We start from the raw sequence: 25853 nt of genomic DNA, 5'->3' as shown, positions 1-25853 counted from the left end.
CACGTCAAGTATTCTGGAAGGTACAGTTGATGGACAAAGGGGTCGTGGGAGACCCCGGCTACAGTACTTAAGACAAATGACGAAGGATCTGGGTGCTATGAGCTATGAACAATGGAAGAGAGTAGAAATGGACAGATTTAGATGAAAGGCTGCCAACCAATCAAACGATTGAGCTGTAAGAAGAAGAAGATGAATTTAGCGAGTCTTTAGAATATATCGAAATAGATTATTATGAAGAAAATAAAATAATAAACACCAAATTTAGGTGAAGCCGGGTTGTTGGCAACTGATTTAATTACAAATTGTAATCAATCAGTATCATTGGAGCATTATTTTGAAAGAATTTCATTATAGTAGGAACAGTTTATAATTCATCAAATCAATGCTAATAGAATGAAAATAGATGGATCAAATTCCAGATGGGATTAATCTATTTGGAATGTCGTTCAGTTGATTAGACTTTATTCAATTGAATTCCAATTTTCATTATTACAACTCATTTTTGAGGCTGAATAAGATGAATAATACGAATTTTGAAAATATATCGAGATTGATTATTATGATGTTGGAATGAGACAGGATAATATCCATGAATTTCAGAAGAGCCGGGTTGTTGAGAGCTGATTTAATTACAAATGATATATTTCTGAATTAGAAGTCTGTCAATACGTGTTTCACTCAAAATACTAGTACTTCTATGAACAGTAGTACTCGTTTGGTTTTAAACCACATCTTCCTCTAATCAGTGTAAATTCTATCGTGTCGTGTCGATATCTGTGTGAAAGCGGCCAATAGCTGATTGGGTTGAGTTATCGACAATACCATAGATGAAGGATAAGCGTAAGCCTATATTTCTTGTCTCTGACAATACTTATCATCTTCTGTAAACAACTATCACCAGGAGCTAATTTCCCATAAGACATACTGTCAACTGGTCAGCCCGAGTTGGAGCAGAGGAAATGGTGACAGAGCACGCCCGAGTATTCCCACCCACTCTTTTCTCGACCAATAGTAGTAGAGCGCAGCCTCTATTGGTCGACAGCTGATTGCCAATCATAGGGCTTCACCCAATCTATATAATTATTTTGCTGCTCCAGAAGAATAAGCTTCCAGATTACTAAATCTTGATAATTGTGTAACAACTTAAATAATTAGTATTTCAATTTGTTCTAATAATCAGACAACATCACGTCGTTCTCATTTAAAATCACATGAAACGTCAAATACAGTTGATTACGTTTATTCTTGTGGGTGATCCAAGTTGGAATTTAACACAGATTTATAGTAATTTAGAACGATTAATGATGAATAAAATTGAAGTGACAGATACGACAGAATTACTCTTAATACGTTAATACGACAGATTTACTCTTGTGGTGATCAAGTTGGAATTCAACACAGATTTATAATAATTTAGAACGATGAATGATGAATAAAAAATTAATAATATAATGTGAATACTATTTGGTGTTATCTATAATCAAAGCACACTATTCATCTATCACTGAGACAGAAAAAGTAAATTTGCATATATTTATTTATTATATTGTACTGCGACTTCACAAATTCTAAAAAGTAATTCTCAATTTTTTATCTCGGTTTATATTTTGCTCCCTGAATAAACTCATTGTTCTTCCTTAGGTATACGATTTTATTTCAACAGAAAATCCTTCCAGCCATAAATTTTTATTTGGAATGCACTAATACTACAAACACTACCTAGATCCAGAACAAAAGTTTTACGATAATACTCGTTCAAATCGAGAAGCTCAAATGACGCTAGCATTGCAATGACATTGGCGATATTGATACAGTATACCAATGCTAACACACGAATTATAATAGGATTGCCTCTGACTGCAGCAGTTCACAATATCTTAAGCGAACCGTGAATGAGGATGATCCTATAAATATTCATGTTGCAATTGCTCAGCCTATTTGTCATCTATGCAAATTGGTGAGCCCGATTTCAACAGCGGTCCTATTCATGGCTCGAAATTATCTCTGTTCATTCGCAAAATGAAAAACTACATTAAAATTGATGGTGTTTCAATACTGACAGAGATCGAGAGAATCGTATATTTATTAGTACAATTGAAAAATTATATCAGAAAACGTACAATATAACAATTTATGGTGTTTCATTACTACCAGAGATCGAGAGAATCGTATATTTATTAGTACAGTTGATGTATTATATGAGAAAAAGTACAATTTAAAAATTGATGGTGCATCAATACTATCAGAGAGGTCAAACAAATCTTATATTTTTTTCTAAAGATCAAGTGAGATTTGGGCTTTTGTGTAGAACTTGACTAGATAAAAGGTTAGTTCGTAAAACCTACTTACACACTATATCGCTTCAAGTGGATAAATGTCGAAATATGAAATTTTACCAACAGCAAAATCAAATTTCATTTTCATGTTTGAATTGAATAAATAGAGGAATATGAGATTTCATTATTACTAGAATTTTTTCATTTTATTAATAGATTTCCCTCAAAGTAATGAATATTTGTGATTGTGCCGTTTCTGGTATTTACTTTCTTATAGCTCTCAATTATAATAAGAATAATGAATTAAATTAGACAATAATATTTTGATGAGAAAAGTAACTGGTAGTTACACACAGCCTCCACACAACCACAGCCTCCTCTTATTATATCCATCAGAGTAAATTCTGTCTGAATGTCGTGTCGGCAAAATATCGGTGTGAAAACGATAATGGCTGTTGGGGTTGGTGTATCAGAAATGCTAACATCAAAAGCTAATCTTCTACAAGACATACTGGCAACAGTTCAGCCCGAGTTAAAAGCAGAGAAAGGTCGAGAGACAATACTATGTTCTTTTAGTTATATATTGCATGCGTTATATAGTAAAAATTGTATGCGATGAGACATAATAGTCCACACAACAGCTGATTTTTTATGAAGTTACATTGAGATATCAACTGCATGCAATGACGCATGCAATCAATAATCCACTCGACAGCTGATTTAAGATAAATAATTCTATAGTCTGATTTTTACGGTAATATTGGCGTTAGAAGGAGACTCTTTTTCCTTTTGTATTATCCTCAAAATGCAAAATTTTGAAAAACCTTATGTATAAATCGACGCGAAATCCAAAAAGGAACATACCTGTCAAATTTCATGAAAATCTATTGCCGCGTTTCGCTATAAATGCGGAACATTATAAACAAAAATATAAAAATAAAGATAAATGAAAAACCGTCGACTTGAATCTTAGACCTCACTTCGCTCGGTCAACTAAAGCAAAGAATATTATTTGAAAGGGTTGCATATCATGTTAGAGCGAATATATAGATTTAAACTTAAAGAGGTTCTCTCTTATTACCGACACTCCATAAACCAACATTCTCATTTCAACTCCACATAAGTGATACAAAGATAACTTTGAAACTCGCTTTAAGTTGCTTCCTCAGCACTGCCAATACAATCAACGGCACATCGCATGCATACAACATAAAACAACAAGTATGAAGTTTCAATCCGAAATACAAGAATTAACTCCAAGGAATAGCACCTTTAGAGATAACAAAACAACTGTTATCCAAGTAACTTTTCAAACAAAGCAGTGAATGACAGTAGGAGCTCACTGCTGCCTTTGTTGAGTTTCTGGATATGAGTTAACATTATCACAAGCTGTTCAACTCTTTTCTGCTTGGATGGAAGTCTTATAGACGAGCTTACAGATTCTTCAATTGTAAAATGGTGTTCATTAAGAGGAATATAGAAACTCCTTCAACGACGTTTCTCAGTTTTGACTGGAATATAAACATTCCAGCGAGGCGCCGTTACAAATTGTATTTCCAACAGGGAGATAATTATTCATCTTGCAAAGTTAGGGATTAGTTTCAGCGCAGGAAAATTCATACGAAGCCAGGCGTCAGACAAGATGTTTCAATTTGGCGCAGTTACCCCCTGCCGCCCCTCCTTACACCTGAGAAACACGTGTCTGAGCGATAACTTAATACAAATCCAGGCGAGATAGCAGGATAGCACCTGCCTTCTGGCGATACGGCACTGTGCTCTGAACAGCTGCTAAATTGGCGAGCATGCTTCGCTTCCAATCAGTGTTCAACTTACGAGAGAAAAAATGCCAGCGATGTGCTGCTTCTTGAAGCTTGTGCTGTTTGATTCATGTTGGAATTTTGTAAGAAATTTCACGTGGCTGATTTTCCGTCAGGATTGAAATTATGCTGTAGCGCCCCCCTATCATCATAATCCAATAAGCCAGATTTTTCAAAGGTGTATCAAGCACTATGATGAAGAAGACGTCTTATGGTATAAGACGCTTAAAAAAATTATACCAACACCTATGATCATATAATTTATTTAAATTATCAAGAGGTAGGCTCCAGCCAAAACGTTTTCCTTTCTCGATTTTTGTTACACACACTTCTATAACAGGCCTCAGTGAGTCTACGAGTCCTTCCTTCCTTACTTAACCTATCATTCCCTTCAGAATGTACAATGTACCCACTAGGAAGAGATGAACTAAGCTAATTGCTACGTGCAAATTACTGACCTAATAGTTGGGGGTTGATAACTTGAATTCTAGATAAAATTCAGTACAATCTTTGGTGCCTAAGTAATCTATTTTTGGAGTAGTAATTCAAAATAAAAACCATACTGAATGAGAAGAATTTTTAATTATCAACCACGATTCTGTGAAGTTTTAGATCACAGAACCAGGTTTCAAGGCGTAACTGACCAATTGTTCAGATGTGTTGGTGAATACTTATCAAAGTAAAAGAGTGGTTCACAATTTTTTCCTTTTGGTGAATCAATCATAGACGAATACAACATCCACGTAATAGAAATAACACAGCAATAGGTTATATTGTTATAGGTTATATTAATAACACAGCAGTATCCTATATTGTTCTTATCAACCACTCAGTAAAATTTTTGACATAGGATAGCATTGAAAATTATTTATATTATGCAACTGGACTATTCTAGTGGGCTTATCGAATGAGAGTTGACAATAAATGTTCAATGAACTCTGTGTTGCCGTGCTATTGTATTGCAACATGATTGATATGAGTGCACTGAAACAATAATGTAGCTCATATTACTAATCGGGTATAGTATGTGAATATGTCTCACTTCTTGGTGAAAGTGGGTGCAATCACAAATGATCATCATGTTAGAGAATTCACAAGCAGAAAGATGAGATAAATAATTGTAATCAATAGACTCACAATTTTTCACTTGAATACCGGAATGCAGTCTTTTAATGTTACATGAAACTCGGAAGCAATTCAGTCTATAAGTAGATACATACTTCCTTACATTCAAACTCAGTACTGCATGACTTATTCAAGTGAAATAATTCAATTATGATTTTCATTTATTACCTTCTCATTATTGAACACATTGAATTTGTGAATACAGAGAGAAGAAATCATCACATTGGCTGTAATAATGTTCAATGTATTTCCAGGAGATTTGTGTATTCAACAATTTAAGAATTTAGTCAAAAAATAAAAGATTAGAGCAACCTTTCAATATTTATTTTTTATTTTCACACAACATGTTCCAAACTCTCAAGTCATTTTCAAGTGTGCTCTAAACAAAGGAGTAAACATTATTTTTTTATTCATTCATTGTACAAAACACTATAATAATAATATATTTATGACATTGAAGGAGAAACTAGGATGAGCCTGTACTATTTCTCTCCAGAAATTTTGATAGATTGTTTAGGTTGTCCAAAGGTTGAGTTTATGAAATCATACACTGCTTCGTCACTTAATTTTCGGTTCAGGAATAATGATTTGAGAATTTTGAATTTTAAAGGTTGGCTTAATACTAATTGAAAATTTTTTACGTAAATTTCACAAAATTTAGAGCCAGAAAAAACACAACTCACTATAATATTCATAGAAAATAAAAATGTATAGTCATTTGAATTTCATTTTATTTAATTTGAATAATTGTGATAAAATTATATAATCCCTATAAAGAGAAGGTGAAATAAATGTAGTATTAATCTATATGGTCAAAGATTTGCACGTAGTAAAGAGTTGAAATCGAGAATGAGAATCGAGAGTTGTGAATCGAATTGTGGATGTGAGACTCCGAACGAATAAATTGATTAACAAGATATGGGTGTATCGCCATCGATAAGATTAAAAGTGTTGAGATCGGTGGCATGCGAATACACATCTGGCCATTTACGGGGTCGAAGGTAGTTTGTAGAAGCATATGTGGGGAATCAGGAAATTTTCAATGTTGACCCTCTTAACTGTATGCAGTCGCCTGTAATACGACATCGGCGATTTGGTTTAAACGAGGATATATGAACAGGGGCAGTGGTTGGGTTAGGGCCGGCGGCAAAGGCTCTCTCCCCTCTCGCTCACTGTAAAGGTTAATGAAGGGAAATGGTTCAGGTAGAGGGGGGGAAGTAAGGGGTTAACATTCTGGTCTGCCCGGGGGAGAAGGAAGACCGCTGATGTCGATGATGCTGCCCCAAAAAAGGGTAGGGGGGTTCTCGGAGGCATGAATGGGTCACAAGGCATGGTAGATCCCCCCCCCGGGCATGGTAACAACCCAGGGTACCAACGAAGGGCACAGCAGGCTCCAAAGTTGGACAGAGGGGTTTTATTGATCAGCACCCTTTCTCACTCCTAAAACTCTCTCTCACTCCTAAGTGCCTCACTGGCACCAACCTCTCCCCCTCTATCTCACTCACTCCACAGTGCCTCACTGGCACCAACCACTTTCACTTTCTCTCACTCACACCTCAATGCCTCACTGGCACCAACTACTTTCCCCCTCTCTCTCACTCACACAATATTCGTAGAGGCAAGAATGCAGCAAAACTCCAGTTAGTGCGTGGCGGCGGGCGGCGGTAGTATTTTGCCAGGCCGAATACTTTTCAAAGGCAGTCTTTTGGTGTCAACAGAGAAGTAACCAGGGTATCACTTGTGAAAGGCATTCGCACAGAAATGCTTCCTTCCGAATGGAGTGAACAGCAGATAGTGTGGGTCTTCCAACTCGAGATACTGTGGAGCCGGGTATGTTTTGCTATTCGCTCTCCGCATCAACGATCCACATCATCACTTAACTTTCAACCACTTGGAGTGATCCGTGGTCTAGTGGATAGAGTGCTTGCGTAGCAGCATAGAGATCCCGGGTTCAAACCCTCTCAATACCAAAAGTTTTTTAACCAGATCACTCCCGTCTTATCGGATGGGCACGTTAAACTGTCGGTCCCGGCTGAAGTATGACAGTCGTAAGGCCCATTGACGGCTTAAAACATTAGATTCATTCAATAATAACTATTATATGAATCAATTGATGGATGAGGATTGAAAGATTCAAAGCCAATTATTATTCTTTTCTTCAACTTACAGAAGTTCATCATAGAAGAAAATAATTATCTTCCTCTAGCATTTCTTAGAAAAATGAAAAACTCGAATGAAAAAAAAACGGGGAAGAGCATCAGTTTTTTCTTTCTTATAAGTATGTTGATGCGTATTTTGTATTATGCTTGACTATAATATATCAGAAGATTGATGGCTACTCATGAATGAGAATATTCAGGTGATTTGGGTATGATAAAGCCTAGGAGAATATGAAGAAGCTGAGAAACTAGATATCAGAGAATTTTCTGATTTTATTTCAAAGATACCTTTGCTTTGATATAACAAGAGTTGTTGCTTTGATATACAATAGCTTTATTAGTGTCCTCTTATGGCATATTAGAATGTATTATCCTCATTTTCTATTTTACAGAAATCAAGGAGAATTACCCTTACTAGCGTATTATACAGCGAGTCTATGAGTTGGATCCAAATCTAACTTATTTGTCAGATATATCTTAATCGCATATTTTTATTGTACTCCCCGTTAATGGGGAGTAATGTACAAATAGCAACGGAAAGTCCAATGAAACGAAATAAAAGGTCTAATGTCAAGTGTCCTAATGTTTTGTAATTCGAATTTTTCAAAGACCCATCTGTTCGTCTCAGTTGTTCAATACCTAAACCAAGTCTAAATGACAATAGCTTTGAATCAGCTACTCCACTCTAAGGGTGAGTGAACAAAGAAACGAATGATTGACATTGTTTAAGAAATAATTGATTAAAAAAACGACCACAATTAGAAAAAGTTGGCAAATGAACATTCAAAGTGGCAAAGTTGGCAAGTTAGCAAGAATTGTGCAATTGGTATTGGAAGTTCATCACTCATAAGTTTTCGGAGCTTATTGATTGAAAAACAGACAGACAGTTCACCCACCGCAAACTTCGGACAACTTTTCGCATTTCGCGTGTTCTAAAAGTTCTTTTATGGTGCAACTTTTTTCAATTAATGCGGGTCCTCGCCACTTGTCGATGCCGGATCAATCACAGTCGACCGGAGAAACTTTTCTCCGCTGAAAAAAGTTTGAATAGTGAAACGGAATTGATGCCAATCACGGCAACCGCAGCATGGAGAACTCAAGAACTATGCAAATTATCTAACATGCATCTATCAGTGTGCTGGATTGCATATCAGATTGGTTTCCCATTCATTCAGCAATTCATATTGATTGCGAAGTGGATCAAGATACTGCAACTAAATTCGAAAAAAACTAACTTTTGTAAAGTAGGTATATACATCTTGAGGTGCGTATAGACTTAGGCTAGGCGCACATTAGTTAGTCAAGACAAGACAAGACATGGTCAGACACGTTTAGTCACAATACTTCACATTGTTGCTCATGACGCGACTCAACACTGATCACGGTAAGATCACACATTTCATACAAGTATGGGCAAGTGGTCGAAAATGACCAAGCGTGCAAATGAGAAACAAAATCTGGAGAGAGCCTAGTATGAGTGTGCTGGTATTGAGGTGCGTACAGATATACGCTCCTCCAACACTCTCCGCGCACGCTCCGCCATCGCTCCGCAATCGCCCCACGCACGCTCCGCCATCGCTCCGCAATCGCCCCACGCACGTTCCGCACTCGTCCCGCGATCGCTCAGATCATGAACGTTACGGGAGATGTTAACTCTTCTCGCGTTCCACTCTTGCTCCTCGGTCGATCATCAATCGATCTGCTCGAGTGACGTTCGATTACGGAGCAGAGCGGAAGTCTGTACGCACCTTAGAGCCTAGTATGAGCCAAGTACGCGTGCACTTGCTGCTTGTGTTCAGTGTAAGCAGCTACAGACAAGTCACATTTATAAATGGCTATTTTCAGATTTTATTTCTCGGCATGATCCAACGTGCACATACACACATCCAGGACTTCCTATATACTAACTTCATATATAGAAGGTCATGACGCATCCAATGTGATCACAGCCTTAAGCGCCACAAACACGCGCATTTCACTTTTAATCAGTTAATTCTATGATAATATTATTATATTAAACGAAAATCCAAATTGAATGCTGTTAATGCTAATTCTATGCTCATTATATCTGTATCTTACTTGAATTATTGTACAAATATAAAAAATACAGATATAATAAGCTGATTAAAAGCGGAATGCATGTGTTTTTTGATAAATAATTTCATGATTCTTATAATTTATATATAATTCTCGTATCTTACTTCAATTATACAAATATGAAAAATACAGATATAATAAGCTGATTAAAAGCGAAATGCATGTGTTTTTTGATAAATAATTTCATGATTCTTATTACTTGTGCATTTTGAGAGGTACTCGTATACTACTTCTGTAGTACTTTTACATATTTTGTACCACTTTTGTAATCAGATTTGAAACACGCTTCCAACATGAAGCTTCTCTTCCAGAGTTCTAATGAGATTTCTCTCCAATAACAACGACTGAGTGGAGGAATAAGGAATTTAAAACTTGAATCACAAAAATTTGCATTATAATTCAGTATACATACACAGTGATGGAGAAGACTCAAAAACAAGATAGATAGATATACTATAGAAATCATTTTGTTCCTAAGCTACAAGATCGACTACATAAATATGAGACCTAATTCTTCCATGAAATGGGAACGAGGTCAAGAAAACATACTAATCCAACTTAATCTTAAAGTGCATTTCACGAAATGAAATTCAATGCAAGCTGGAGCTTACACGTTGGCTAGAGGTCTTAGCCATAAAATGCACTGTGGTCAAGAATAATGATCTAGATTTTTTCGTCCATAAATGCACAAGGTAACACAATATGAAACGTTGTTGCATCACAAAGAATAGTAAATAACTATTATAACTTTATTATCAACGAGGTTTAAACTGCAGTATAAGGGGTGAGTTCAGTCTACTCCATACACTCACTTGAATAACACAGCACGTTAACTTTGATGTTCACTTTACAATGCACGTAAAACCGGATAAAGTTAAAGACAAAACGAGTCACTTCTGAGTTCATGAGCTTAGCACAGTAGCACGCAGGGGCAGTTATCAACGTTTTAATATTGTTTTACGATGCATAAAACGCCTGTAACTACGAAAGGTGCACTACGTCATGAAGATGGGCTCGACTATAACATGCTAGACCGCGTGTTACTTTCGATTAACCAATAATCGGGTTTAACGACTAATTAACGGTTACGGTGTTTTGATAAAAGTATCGATTACTAAAGATAAGAGACAAGAGTGGGACAACAGCTTGTAGGTAAACAAACACTTTAATCTTGGTTGTTGATTTTACTCACGTTCGGAAAGTTGGGTAAAACAATGTTTTCCCAATTGAACTTGACAAGTTTTCTTGTTGTTTGTTGATCTTGTTATAGTACGTGTTTTGAGCTTTCCAGATCTTAGAATTGATCCGAAACATCTGCGGTTGGTGCTAATGAGATCTACGTTGAATTGTGATAATTACACCCTTAATAACTATTTGATGTATATTTGATGTATGCAAAAGTTGAATCAATTTTTGAAGTTTGGCTGATGTCATTAGATTCGATTTTCCTCAGAAATATTTTTTTCCCTTTTTCCTTCGTCCTGGTACCCCCAGAAGAAGGGAGTTTATTATAGAAAATATAACAAACAAAAATGAAAAATACACTTGAAGAATAATAAAATAAAGCAAGAATGACAGAAGATAAGAAAAATTCCTTTTCAGTGGAAAATTTCAAAAATTATAAACCAGACGAAATATAAATTCTCCAAACCCTTCTAAAGAAGGTTTGACTGGAGAAGTCAAGTTCTACATTATATTAAAAAAAACCATAGAAATAGTACATTGATATAATCAATCAGTCATCTCAAAATAGTAATTTTCAATTCAAATCATATCAAAAGAAGAAATAATTGTCAATCTTGAGTAGAAAAAAAATTAATTGATACATTGATAATAATTCATTTCATTGTATTGTGTAGTAATAATAATAATAATAATATTTTCTTGTCAGAAGGCCACGAAGGCAAGAGACAACGTCAACAGATGTGAATTAAAATTCATAAACTGTACCTGACTATCACTCTATTCTCCGACAAGAATCATGAAAGACTCATTTTTCTCTCATAGAAAAATAGGAGATCGTTTGAGTCCTTCATTCAAAAAGATGCAACATTCTTATGAAATGAATATATTCTGATATTATAGAGTCTACATCTACACGATTAAAAAAAATATTCCTCGGTCTGGCAACGTTGCAGAGTTAGAAAAGGATAGCACCATCTGCTTTGTCGAATGATAGACAAGGATAACAACACCAATGTTAATCAAATACTACCATCATAACGTGGACCTGATATTCTGATATTCTACAGTCTACATCTACACGATTAAAAATAATTATTACTCGATCTGGCAACGTTGCAGAGTTAAAAAGGATAACAACATCTGCTTTGAGGAATGATAGACAAGGATAACAACACCGATGTTAATCAGATACCACCATCATAACGTGGACCTCACTACAGAACATCATCAAAGGTCATCAACTATTCAGGCCACTTTGATGGCAGTCCATGATTTGGTCAAGGCGCTCGCTCCCATCATATGAAGCCAGCAACATGCTTCATAAATGTCCATATCACTCACTATTCTATGTAACAGGTCAATGGGTATGCTCTGAGATGTCTGTTTGTGGCTTACCAACGGGGCTGACTCTATGATCTCAATCATCCCTCTAGTGAGAATCACTTCAAACTGTCACTGCATTGCTTATGTAGGGAGCATTGACGAGGTCATCAGGAATTCTGTCAGTATGGAGTGGATCTTAATTTAGATTTACTTGTCAGTATTAGGTGAATGGGAAGCATTGACGTTGTTCACAAGGAATTCTGCCAGTTTGAAGTGCATCTCAAGTTAGATTGACTTATCAGCATTGGCTGATGGGAAGCATTAACTCTGATTATAAGGAACCCTGACAGTTTAAAGTGAATTTCAAATTAGATCCACTTGTCAGCATTGATTGAATGGTTAGCATTGACGTTGTTCACAAGAAACTCTGACAGTTCACAGTGAACCCGCCTCTACATTATCTGACTGATTTGGTTCCACACTGAAGCCTGTCCTTTGGTTGTACACAATAATTGAATGTATTTTGTGTTGTTCATTATAATATACGATTTCAAATTTCAACAGTATAATTATTGGATTTTGCTTGGGAACAGAATTTAATAGTTCATAATCTCCTCTCAACTGAAGTGATATTAGTTCTCAATATCAATATAATAGCTCTCCTAATCAAAAGATATTATTAGCGTTTACTCCGCATTGAACACAATATTGGATTCAGTTCAATCGGTGCCAACTATCAGAGTGATTGCATTATCAGTACTCTATAGATTGTCAATATATTATCTAACAAGGTAAGCAATTAGTAATAATATGGTATAACATTGAATTTGAATATCAATATTGGTGCTAATGAATAGATGCTATTGCATGTAGTTGAGTTTCTGAAAATGTACATAGTAAAAAACCGAAATAATTTATGCTTTGGAGTATTTCTTCTAAATCTTTGAATAATATACCAAGTTTTCAAGTGTAGAAGAACAATAATTACTCAATGTATGACTCCTCAACCATTACCGTACTCGTAAGAAACTAAGGCGGGATGCACACCGGAGAAACGCATCTCGTGAAGCCCTCTTTCATGAAATTTGTTTCATGCAATCCGTTTCACTCGCGCATGCATACAAAAGAAACGTTCCCTGCTTAATCTTATCAGTCGATTGCAAGCAACTTTTGTTTCACGTTTTCTCCGGTGTGCATCCCGTCTAAATTTTCTATCTTTTCACCCTATCTGTCATATTTCAGATTTTGAATACATATTACAAGATAGATGATTGGAAGAAGTCTGAAATGTCCTTTCTTTCAGTATCAACACTGTTTGTTGTATGAAATTAGTAAGGAGCTATAATTAACTTACTTATTAATTTCAAAACGTTAATAATTATAAAATTCTAGATTTTAAATTTCAATCGGGCAATCTTTTTCACAAAGACTCACAGAGGCTGCTAATACGATACAGAGAAATAACGAAATGAAATATCGATATAAAAATTCGACTGAGTCAAATTAAAAAATTGAAGAATTTAATTATATATGAATGTTTTTATTTCAAATATCGATATCATTATTATTTATTGTAGACGGGATTGGGACTGAGAATCATTTACACCACTATCTCCCATAGTGGGAGGGATGTAATTGAGACGCAACAAGTGATGAAATATCACTTTTTAGTTGAAAATGAATGAAGCTGAGAATATCTATCTTAAAATTTCATTGATACTACTTAAAATATCTAGTGCCGGCTAATAAGACATCATAAGATTGTATAAGACAATCAATGAAAGACATCAATAATAAATTAACAATCATAAAAAACATCAATAAATAGTACCACTCAGTCCGTCTATCGTCATTCAACTAGTTAACACACTAACAAGAGGTTAAAATGGGACTCATAATTTTATAACCTGTACGGTACTGCTAAAGTATCAGGTGATTACACAGACACAAGAACACAGAGGTAATTGATGTGGCGATGGTGAACGTAGGGGTTGAACTGGCAAGGGGGTGGTTTGGCGTGAATTCTGATAGAAGAGGGGTGAAAGGTTGGGGTTGAAGTCTTGAAACCAGGCTGGCCGGTGAGCTGCAGCCATTGCCAAAACTATATAGTGCGTGCTCTATCACAAAACTAATCCATCTTTTGACCACAGCAGGGTTTGGCTTCGCTCTTCTGATTAAACCGGGCTGCAAACGCCACAGAGGCTGCTGCTCTTCCGATAGAGCACATCATATTCTCAATCCTTCTCTCTCAAACTCACACTCTCCAATGCATCTTTCATCTCTCTCAAACGAACTCTAAATGCATCTTCCATCTCTCTCACACTCACACTCCAATCCATCTTCTTTCTCGCCCTTTCCTGGGCATCAAACACAAACATTAAATTGACTTCTGAAGTGTAGAACGTGATCCAATAGCTCAATCTGAACTGTGGACGAAATCCGGGTCAGAGATTACACTAGTCGGACACCAGATTTGGGGTATTATGTATGTATATCGAAACATTTATATGTTTATGGGTGTTGCATTGGTTATAATTATGTGTAATCTGCATAAATAAAGCAGTCAATCTATCAATCAATCCGGGTGTTGAGAAGTTTTGGAAGTTGTCACTTCAATTTAATATGGATTATCATAGAGAAATATAATTATAATATCAATCCATGATTACTCAATTAATATTGTTGAATGGTCCTGGTGAATGCTAGTGGGTTCATAATTGAGGATTTTTCAACTTTGACAGCTGATTGCGACTGTATAGATGAAGCATAGAAAAAAGATAGCATAATGCTACCATATAAAATTGGGTCATTGTGTGAGGTGCTTCTGATGTGGATGATGAAGATAAATCTATTAGCATAATGCTGTCACACTTATGTTATCTTTTTTCTAAGGTTAAGGCTACAAGTGTAAAATTTATGCTCATCTATTCAGTCAGTCTTTCCAAGTTACAATGGGAAGTTGTAGCTTCAATTCAATCATAAAATTGACTTATAAAAGTAATGATTGTTCTGTGTTAATTCTCCATTTTTTTTCATAATTATTGAGAGTCTATCTTCATCATTGAAATTCGAAGCACCTCAGAAAATGGCCATTTTTTTTAATATTGTTGATTGCTTTCTCATCTAATGAAAAGTCCTGGTATATACTCGATAGTCAATACCCTGTCATCGTATCCTACTTCCAACACAAATCAGATAACTATAACACACGAAGATAACAAGTTCTGGAATAACAAAAATTCCACTGTATCCAGAATTTTTATTTTGTTTTATTGTTGTTGCAACCCCCAAACCACATTCCACCACCCAGTATCAATATAATGAATCCCATATTCTTCCAACAACACCAAATCTTCCAGAATATTTATTCTATTTCGATTATGTCCGCTTCAAAGCGTCGAATGAACGAGGGTTGTGAGGAAAATAGAAGTCGGATAAAAGAGATAAAACTGGACAGGCCCAATCAAAACAAACCGAATAAGATTGAAGGAACCAATGACAGAGAAGGAACGAGTTGACAGACGACAGAAAAACACCAACACACGCACACAAACACACTTAAACATGTCCACCCCATAGACTCAGGCGCCTTAGTTTCTTCTCTAAAGTGAGATTCAATTTATACTGTCAGCATAGGTTCAATTAAAAGCATTGGTATTCTTCATTAGAAAAGCTGACAGTCACGAGGTTTTCTTTAAACTGTCAGCATTATTTAAATGGATAGTATTAGTGTTACTTATGAGGAACGCTGACAGTTGAAAGTGAAACTCACCACACAAAGTTTATTCTCTTTTTCAAGAATTTCGTAATAAATGTTACTCATCTGACCCAGATTAGGTTTTTGTCGACCGCTATTACTCTGATGCCAACTCTGATGCCTTTTTATGACGGTGAGTCTGGCCTTATGCCCTCTTTTGTCATTTTGGCGAAGTCATGATATTTCCATAGAACGAAATTCACTTTTACATTCATGATACGTTTTTTGGCTTTGATCACAGAATCGGATGTGGATATATGACAATCATTGTCACAACCAGGTCTCAATGTCATGGCCATTCTCCCACACCTTTTTACATTTATGGACGTTTTTCTTGGATAAAAAAGTTACCATCACACAGATATGATTGAATCAAGTAGCCTAATTGATTTCCAGGTTTAAGATTATCGTATTTTTTTGTAAACCAGTTGAACGAACGTTAGGGAGTTCCTACTTTTGACTCAAGGCCAACAACGTTGTCCGCCCACTCGTTTGTTTTATTGTAAGTTCTACAATAACTTCCTAACGCTTTGATCAATCAGCTTCAAATATCAAACACATCTTAGGCTAGTCACACATTAATTTTTGGACGTACGATTTTCTGCCGTCCTTAAAAATGTTATTAAATTAAACAGATGACGTTTGTCAAGATCTGTTCAATCTGATAGAATTCATAAAGACGGCAAAAAATCGAACGTCCAAAAATCGATGTGTGTGAATGGCTTTACACTTTGAACCTTTTTTTCAGATAAAGTTCGTTGTACAATAAATTTTATCGACTCCTTCGTCTTTTTCAGACTAAAAAGGATAAGCTCTCAATATAACTATGTAAGGTAAAAGTAAATTCTTATGGCTATTGTTGGTGAGGAGTCCCTTTCGGGAAGCTCCCACCGCCTGAATATATAATTTAAGCCGTCAATGGCCCTTACGACTGTCATACTTCAGCCGGGACCGACAATTTAACGTGCCCATCCGATAACTATGTATGGTAAATGCAACAGACTCAATAACCACGAGAGGACAAAATATTACAAAAGTCATATGGAATACTGTGAATAATTGATTCCAACCAGAGATGACAGAATATCAACATCAATTTTTAAAATGATTATGCGAGATTTTCTCAGTCTAGAAAATAGTCCAACAAGCTTAGTAAGTCCCTACTGATGAATAACTCAATCACGGTTAAATCAAGGTATTCTAAGTGCAATCGGAGTTAGATTCAGAAATTCGATGCGGTTTACAGGTAAGACCCAGAACCTGGTGTCTCCTACTAGCAGAATTGAGAACTTTACCAGTAGGTGTTCCATCCAGCAATCAAAAGAGAGTATGGGGAGCTGGGAGGCGTGGCTTGCTATCATTGGTCCGTTATTCCTACACCATGATTTTGGCATTCTCTAATATTCTGGCTCTCTTCTACACACACTTCCTTTCTCTTCGAGTAGTGTTGATGGGAAGGATATTCTTGAGAATCATTTCACAAGGATTGTCCCATTACACAAACAGAGTAGCCAATAAAGTTCAATTGATTCACAAATAATATACTTGTAATATTATTACAAGTTGCTGATTTGAAATCAGTACAATATGTCATCAGTCTTTTCATAGTATAGTTCTTTCGCGTTCTTATATAGTTATAATACTTCTTTTCATTGTAATTCCTCACTTAAAATACTCTCAACATGAATGATGATATCCAAAAATATGATAAAATCTTTGATACAGTTTGATAGTAATTATTATTGATTATTTGAAAATATTCCACACAGTTAGTTCTAATGAGAGACAAATTTCTGCTAGATAATTTTCATTCCCAAAGTAGCTATTCTCAACTAGAATAGGCTAGTAGTTTCATGTTCTCATAAAGATAGTTGAATCTTTGAGACAAATTGAAATTTATGAATGAGATGTTTTGTATAATTTATGTGATAACGAATTGCTTATACTACCGGTGATAATCAAGTCTTGTTTGTTTTTTTATAAGGGAACATCCATGCTACTGATGGAATATTAACTTGATATTTTGAATAGAATGAATACTCAAAACATAAGATAATGGTAGTCTGAACGATTACCTTTTTGAATCATACTCAGTTAATTTATAAATTGAGTTATTGAACGTCAAGAGGATCTGAATAAAGTTTGAAGCTTTGTAACTCTACGACTTACATGTTTCCATCTCCTCCCTCAGTAAACCTGTTAGCCTGTTGAGTTGGAAGTTATTCGTTTTGTAACTGCACTGGATGGAACCAAACATTTGAAACATAAATTCACAAGACATGTTGCCTTTCAAAATAGAATGTGAATGAGAATTTCAATGGTAAATTTGTAGAGAGCGGAAGTATCAAAGAAACGACAATACGTATACAGGCACTTGCATAACAAGCAGCAATTCACAAAGTTCCATATGAAAACAGCAATAACTGGCTGCATGAAGAAAATGCATCAGAAGAATTCTCCAAACAGATCGATACAAGAAACATTTACCCCACTTCCACAAAGTTTCACTTCTCAATACAATAAAAGTATAGGTTTGACTCGTTTGATTAAGAACTCCATTTCGTCCACCTTGAGTTTCTGCTTATTTTCTTGTACACTCTCTCAATTTTCCTCTTCTGCTCATAAGTAACATTCAACTTCTGCTTTTTCATCTGAAGCGGGGAAGTATGCCCCTGGGAAAAGGGTAGTCTCCCCCACCCCCAACAACTTCCCCCTCAAGAGACAAATTGCGAACTTTCAAGAGCACAAGGAATCGAACAGTTGAAAAGTTCGTAGAGAAGTTTTGACTTCTTATTACAGGTACAGTCACATGCATTTGTTCAATGCTTTTTGGACTTTTTTGCTGGAAGGGGGAATTCATTTCCGCTTTCACTGACAGGCTTTTCCATATAATCTAGAATGTAGGGTGTTTACCTAGGAGAAGGATTGATTTTCTCCTACATGTGAAAATGGTACTGTTTTTCAATTTGTGATAGTTTGTTACGGAATGAAGCAGGACAGTGAGAATGAAATTGAAGGATCGTGAAAAATTATGCCATCTAAACTGTCAATATTAGTTGAGAAAATGGGAATAATTGATGTCATTTATTTATAAGGATGCATATTGTAGATGCAGTTATTATATTACGAAGTACGATGGATTTTTATTCAAAACTAGCTTACCCGGCGAACTTCGTACCGCCAAAAAGTCAATGTATCTCATGTCACACTTGACTTTATTTGGTGAATCATGAAATTTATCTGACAATCAATATTTTCATTTACATCTCAATACGGACTTTCCATGTACTTAGTCATGCAGCATTTATCATTCCGAAAACATATTCTTCTCAATCAATTGGTGGTAATATATATACGATGAATTACACAGAATTCCATATTCTTTCCATCTAAGCTAAATTCGGAAAAAATTAATTTAGTCTGTTATTCTTCATTAATTGACCGAGAGGCCTAAGATTCAAGTCGACCGTTTGGCATTTCTCTTAATGTTTAAATGTTTATAAATGTTTTTATGTTGCGCATTTACGGCGAAACGCGGTAATAGATTTTCATGAAATTTGACAGGTATGTTCCTTTTTAAATTGCGCATCGACGTATATACAAGGTTTTTGGAAATTTTGCATTTCAAGGATAATATAAAAGGAAAAAGGAGCCTCCTTCATACGCCAATATTACCGTAAAAATCAGACTATAGAATTATTCATCATAAATCAGCTGACAAGTGATTACACAGATGTGTGGAGAAGTCTATTTTTGTATTTCCATAAGGTCTATAGTTTCAATCAGGTACTTGTGGATGAGAATACTGCGTGAGATCTACTGTTCACAGAACTAATAGTATTGATGAATGCAATATGAACAATTCTATTTCATGAGATGAATAATTTTTTTCCAACATTATCCAGTTTCTCAATGATAGGGGAGTGATAATTGTTTGTGTAGGCCATCTAAGGAACGATTATCTACAGCTGGTACCAATCAACTACACTAATTTCAACGCTAAACCACCGTTTAATACCAGAACACAACTTATCACAGGGTGACGTGCTCATTATACAGCTGATAACTTTAGATGCTAAATCATAGGTAGCCGCTCGGCCGAAAATTTCGAAAACAAAGGTTTGTAAAATGGATTGATAAATAATTATTATTAGCCCACCTATTAAAATTTCTGGTCAGAAACCATCCCCAATATTCACACAACATATTCGCAAAGTTTCATGCCGTTCTATCAAGTAGTTTTCGAGTCTATAGAGAACAAACAAACAAACAGACATTCATTTCTATATATATATAGATAAATAATGAACGCTGTTTTTAAAAAAAAAGTTTATAATTGGATAAGGAATGGAGCAGAATAGTAGATGAAAACTCAAGGATTGAAAAATAATGCACTTATATGTTGAAGTCAGTATATAATGAAAAACTAAGGATCATTCACAAACATAATATAAGGTTTCAACAAAACTTTGCAAAAATATAATTTGGAAATTTAATGTTTTGATTGATTGAAATGAATGGATCAATTCTCTTCCAAAGAATAACTAACAGTCTGTGATTCGCAAAAAAAGTTCACATTGAATATGTGGGGTCTAAGGAGAGTTCTTTCATTGTATTGCTAACTCATTCCTGTTAGTATGTTATAGTCAATGCATGACGTCACTACCAATATGAAAAATGCATAGGAATTCTTTCCTATTCAGTGCCCTATAAAACATTCAAACATAAAGCAAGTCCAAAAAACAAAAAAGGTTCCTACCCAAAATGATTTATAAATGAGTTGAACTCAACTGAGCTGGAATGAACAGCCTGCACTTAACAGGGGAATATAACTAACTATGATATTGTATATTATAGTAATATTATTGAACTTCAAGTTTGTGGTTCCTCTATAAAAGGTTTTTGTACATACATTCTATTCCAATGTCCAGTGCAATTGTAGGTGTCCATTATTCAATATGTACCTGAAACAATATAATTCGAATTAGAATGTGTATACTTGAGAAAAATCATGTTATTCTAGATGAAATAATTTATTCTTCTGAAGCGGAGCCTTAAAGAAGAATATTTCTATGAGAAAATATTTGATTACGGTATGTATTTAGTACAATCAATACATTTGAAATAATATATTCTTCTGCAGTGGAATCGTATGTTGCCTCGTATATACAACTGCAAAACATAAGCTAACAAATATTAAAAAATACTGACAGTAGCTAATTATTAACGTAAAAGATCCCAAGATTCATTCACAGTTCTTATTTCCAAGGCAACAATCAACTTAACATGTATTCGTAATCACTACAATCTTATAGAAATCACTACAACATTTATCAAATCAATAATAGGAATTATTATTGTAGTAGGAGTGTCCGTAGTCGAGTGGATCAGATGCTGGCTTTATGATTCAGAGGCCCGGGCAAGATATTTATCTCGGGCCACTACCGTGTTTCGGATGGACACATTAAGCCGTCGGTCCCGGCTGCCTAAAAAGCAGTTGTTAAGTCATTTCAGAGGCCCTGGAATTGATCAGTTGCGACCTGAAAACTCTGACACCAGACCTGAGCCAGCCAGGTCACTCGATATTATTATTATATTATTGTAGTTCAAAAATAGTACTTTTGATAGCTGTATGATATACGAATATTTTGTACGAATGAATTTCAAATCAGCTTTCTGTCACAAGATGGATAAAACTTCCATCAAAACACCATGCATTGCTTGTTATGTTTAGCAAATTTCACATTCGCTGTCAACAATATATAGCACTAATCAAAGAATATTCTTCCCATTTAACGCCGGAAGGTTCATAATTGAAACGAACTGATGATTCAATGCCTAAGGGCAGCTTTCATGAATGACATTACGTCGAAGTAAAATTGCCATAGACTTCAATTCACGTTAACAACTGAATTCCCTTTTTACACTCGTTTAACCAACTCTGGGCCAAAATTGCAATGCACAAAACATGAAGAGGTGATGGGTGAGAGGTGGAGAGGGGAGGAACGCATCCATCAAGCTTCAATGCATTTGACTGAATTTAAACAAAGTTCAGTTAGAGCGCTGTTGAACGAACTTGAACAGTAATTAAAAGCGAGCGGATTTTACACAACATCGACAAAGTAATCTGCATATGTGAAGCCTTAATGAACAGCTCTTGTCAAACTCTGACTGCATTTGATAGACTACTAGATAAATTGAACGGCAAGTTTGTTCGATCACTGCTACAAAGATAAACTCGACTGACTTTGAAACAATCGAAACTTAATGTGATTTGCGATAATATTCCTCCATTACTAATCTGATTTCTGTCATTCTTGTTGGAGAGTCACATTGTTTTCGGGTTCCATACACTTTTCCACTCTACACAATCAGCATCACAATTTTTTCGTTATACATTTTCAAAGTTTTGATGGTAATCAATTGAACTGACTATTGATTACAAATTGAAGATTTAATGGATTAAAAGATAATTCTAACTCAGATTGTATATACAAATGCTATCTAAATTGCTTCAAATTTAGTTCAATATCATAAAAGAATTCTTTTACAAAAGTTCAATTATTTGAAAATACGTGTTGTAGAATATTTGAAGGGAAAGTTCACCGGATGATAGATTTCTGGAACGTAACATTAATTTCAAATTTATTAGAGTTATAATTTTTTTAATACTATATTAGTGATTAAAAGAACCTAATCTTATTCCATTCCACACCTTGTCCAATATTTGAGAACACACTCGGAAATTTCCAAGTCTTGAGCAAGATTAAATAGAAAAATGCAATATTTGAGAACGAATAGCTTAAAAAGTATTCACGTTTGAATACTCTATACTAATACTGATGTTATGCTATTCACTCTAATGCCTTTCAAACTACCTGCCTTTCACTTTTTCTGATATCGTTTTTACCCTCTCAAGAAGTTTTCCTGGTACATGGATAATTATTATAGTTGAAGAACCTTTAAATTTTCCTCTTTTTCACATCTCAGATCCCTAATTTATACTTTAAACCTTTTATGATTATTATTTATGCTATTATTTTTGCATGTATTCATTCCTATCTTTGTATTTTTCCTCTATATCTTGTGTGTCTGGAATAAATTAATGGATTGAAATACCCTCTTCTTCTTTTATCTGCTATACTATAAGTTTCATATTTGCAAGGTTTTCTACTATTTTTTGTATCTTGTTTTTATTTTTTTTTTTTCTAAAACTCAATAGTATATTAGGTTATTTTATTTTCCTTCTAATATATTGTTTTTAAAATTGTATGCTGAATGTGTCTTATGAGGGCAATAATGGGATTCAGTTCCTGGTGCCCTCAAATATGTAAATTTTCAAATAATAAATAAATCTATAACTATTTCCAGGAAATTGAACCATAGCAAGAAAAGTACTGACCTCTTTGAGAAGTTATTTGAAAGATGCTGGTTTGGAACGATCCACCGTTTTCCACGCTTTTTTGCCGTTTTCGCATATAACTCTGATCCTTGGTTTCCCAGCGCGTCTCCTCTGACCGGGCGTAGTCCTTTGATAGTACACTTTTGGTGTCGGCGACCGATTGGTGGAAATTGAGCTAGTTGGTGACCTCATCCCGGAATTGATGCTAAGCTGTGAGGAAGTTCTGGGCTGAATGTTGACTTCCTTTGGGGTTTGATTGACGGTTCCGCATATTAACCATGAGTATTGTGCAGGTATTTCAACAGTATTCGGTTCCCACATAACGGTACGAGTGTGGTTATGGATAATCACCTTATGTTCCACCAAAAACGGCATCCCCAAAATCAAATCATACTCCAGACAATCCGTGACCAATGCTATAAGTCGTAACTCACACTCATTCATAACTCCATATGTCACAACCTTAGATTCTTCTCTCCCCACCATTCCGTTCGGCATGACGGTGACATGTGATTGAGGCAAATAATGTATTAAGCCTTTCATTTCGAGATCTTGAACAACTTGCGAATTTATTCGGGTTTCCTTGGCACCAGTATCTAATAATGCTTCGTAGCGCAAGTCTCCTATGGATACGTTTACAAATAGTCGTAAATCAAAAGGCTTCTGCTCACCCAGATTGAGATATCTGCTGCCGTACGCGCAAGTCATCTCACTGTGTAGGCCTACTATTAACAACAAGTAAGTTCAATGTCTTAATAATAGTTTTTGATCTGCTCACTAAGTCTAGAGTTTTGTTGAACCCGGTAATAAGTCCACTCCGTACAAACACCGTAAATATTTTGGTTATTCGAAAAAGTTCGCTACCGTATCGGAAAGATAAAATATCTCTACCTTATTCAAAAAGAATATCTGCTACCGTATGTGGAAGTCGTCTCACTGTGTACTTTAAACAAGAAGTCAGCCTAATGTCGTAATAACAGTTTTCGAACTGCTCAGCAGTGTTATTACCTAAACCCGGCAATAAGTCTACTCCGTACAATCACCAACTAATAAATATTGTGCTCATTCAAAAAAGGTCTCGAGAAACCGACTTTTGAGAGACCAATAAAAACAGTCAGATATAGTGAAATTCGATTGTCATCATTGGTTGGATTGACAGCATTGATGCTATTTATGAGAAATGCTGACAGAATTAAGTGAATCTAGTTTTAGATAAAGTTGTTGGTGGAGGATGGCAGGTAGTAGAGAGATAAGATAAAGAGCCAACAAAATAGATAAGGGTATAATCATCACTGGCAACATGGAATCTAAAATATCGTTCTCCAAACTTAACTAATTTCATCAAACTGAAATGGAATAAATGAATTGTACTTCAAGATTGCATCATCAAAAATAATTTATTGAAGTCATAGATGAAGTTATGTAAATGAGAGTAATATTGATTGCTACTTTGAGATAATAATCACAAAAAATATCAACTGAGCTACGTTCTCTTCTGATAAGACACAATAATAATCCATGATAATTTGTAAATTGACTCATGATTGAAATTTATAATCGATTCGATAGCAAACTGTTCTTATCCATTATGTAATGTTTTAAGAATATGGAGGTTGAGTTTCTCGGCTATTCAGAGAATAAAATAAAAGGAACAGTGGGATGATCTTATATTTTTGATGATATGTCATATTATAAAGAGTTTATAATATGTCTTGAATATTCTAAATTGACAATAAATTAATGAAATTGAAATTAAATTAAAATGGAGATAATATAAAATATAAAAATCAAGGTTCCCTTTTTTCAACTTTATTTTATGTTTTTACTTCAAGAAGTGAAGAATGGAGATAACATATTAATTTGATGAGTATATTGTATTTTTTAATACTGTACTTTTGATTTGAATCGCATTGCACATAGTTTTCAATACTCTATTGCATTGATATTTTAAAATGGATTATTGGGTATCGAACGCATGCAATTTTAATGCAGTTTAGTTCAATAATTACAGTTGGAGTTTTAATAATATTTTCAACATAGTCATATTTCATGTGTGGGCAGAATCTTTTATCTAAATAGCATGATCTAGTGGAATGCAAATAGCTGAGATTGGTTGATGAGCGAATAGTAAAGTTTATAGAAAGAATGAACATCCATTTATTGACAAGGGGTGGAAGTTTGATATTGGGAACGAATGCATCGAAAATGAAAAATCATGTGAAGCATTCAACAAACAAACCATTCAAGAGCCAAGAGATAAAACGTTCATAGTTACACTCACCAAATAAAAATAGCTCACCTGATCAACCTGTTCAATTAATAACCCAAAATGCATTCTGAGAGGTAACTTATTTCTGACATTTAAAAAACTTCGCTGTCAAATCAGTTAGCACTCAAGTGTGCAAACAAAGAGGTAACGATTTTCAGCAAGAGTTTTTCGTTAGTTACGTTTTCGGTTGCTCTATCGCAAACAACCAACTCTTCCTCAGTCTCGACTCGTTGTTTAGCCGGCTGCGTGTTTTTGCACTATTTGTCTCCAACAAAAAGTCGCCTTCCACGTTTGACCCCCTGTAATTTCAAACAATTTTCTCCGTTCGTCATTTTTCATTTTGAAATTCGGTCGTCAAGGCTTCTGTTGCACCTTGGAAAAGCCGATTGCCGACAGCGTAATAGGTGACACTGACTTGCTAAATTGCACACTAACCTTTTCGG

General features: G+C 35.1%; 2 protein-coding genes across 2 annotated transcripts in view; both read right to left on the bottom strand.

Annotated features, from left to right (window-relative positions):
- Positions 1 to 25853, bottom strand: part of LOC111054315 (syntaxin-binding protein 5-like) — a 375057-nt gene that overhangs the window by 199278 nt on the left and 149926 nt on the right. The gene's annotated exons all lie outside the window — the stretch shown is intronic.
- On the bottom strand, positions 20138 to 24233 carry LOC111059551. The gene is made up of 2 exons (XM_022347189.2): positions 23142 to 24233; positions 20138 to 20703 (listed from the first exon to the last, which is right to left on the bottom strand). The coding sequence occupies exon 1, from the start codon at positions 23847 to 23849 to the stop codon at positions 23154 to 23156; it is 696 nt and encodes a 231-aa protein (XP_022202881.2). The 5' UTR covers positions 23850 to 24233; the 3' UTR covers positions 20138 to 20703; positions 23142 to 23153.

Source organism: Nilaparvata lugens, chromosome 7 (genome assembly GCF_014356525.2).
Source record: "Nilaparvata lugens isolate BPH chromosome 7, ASM1435652v1, whole genome shotgun sequence".
NCBI classification, from domain to species: domain Eukaryota; kingdom Metazoa; phylum Arthropoda; class Insecta; order Hemiptera; family Delphacidae; genus Nilaparvata; species Nilaparvata lugens.
The sequence above is the reverse complement of the archived record's forward strand: the minus strand, read 5'-3'. Positions and strand labels throughout refer to the sequence as shown.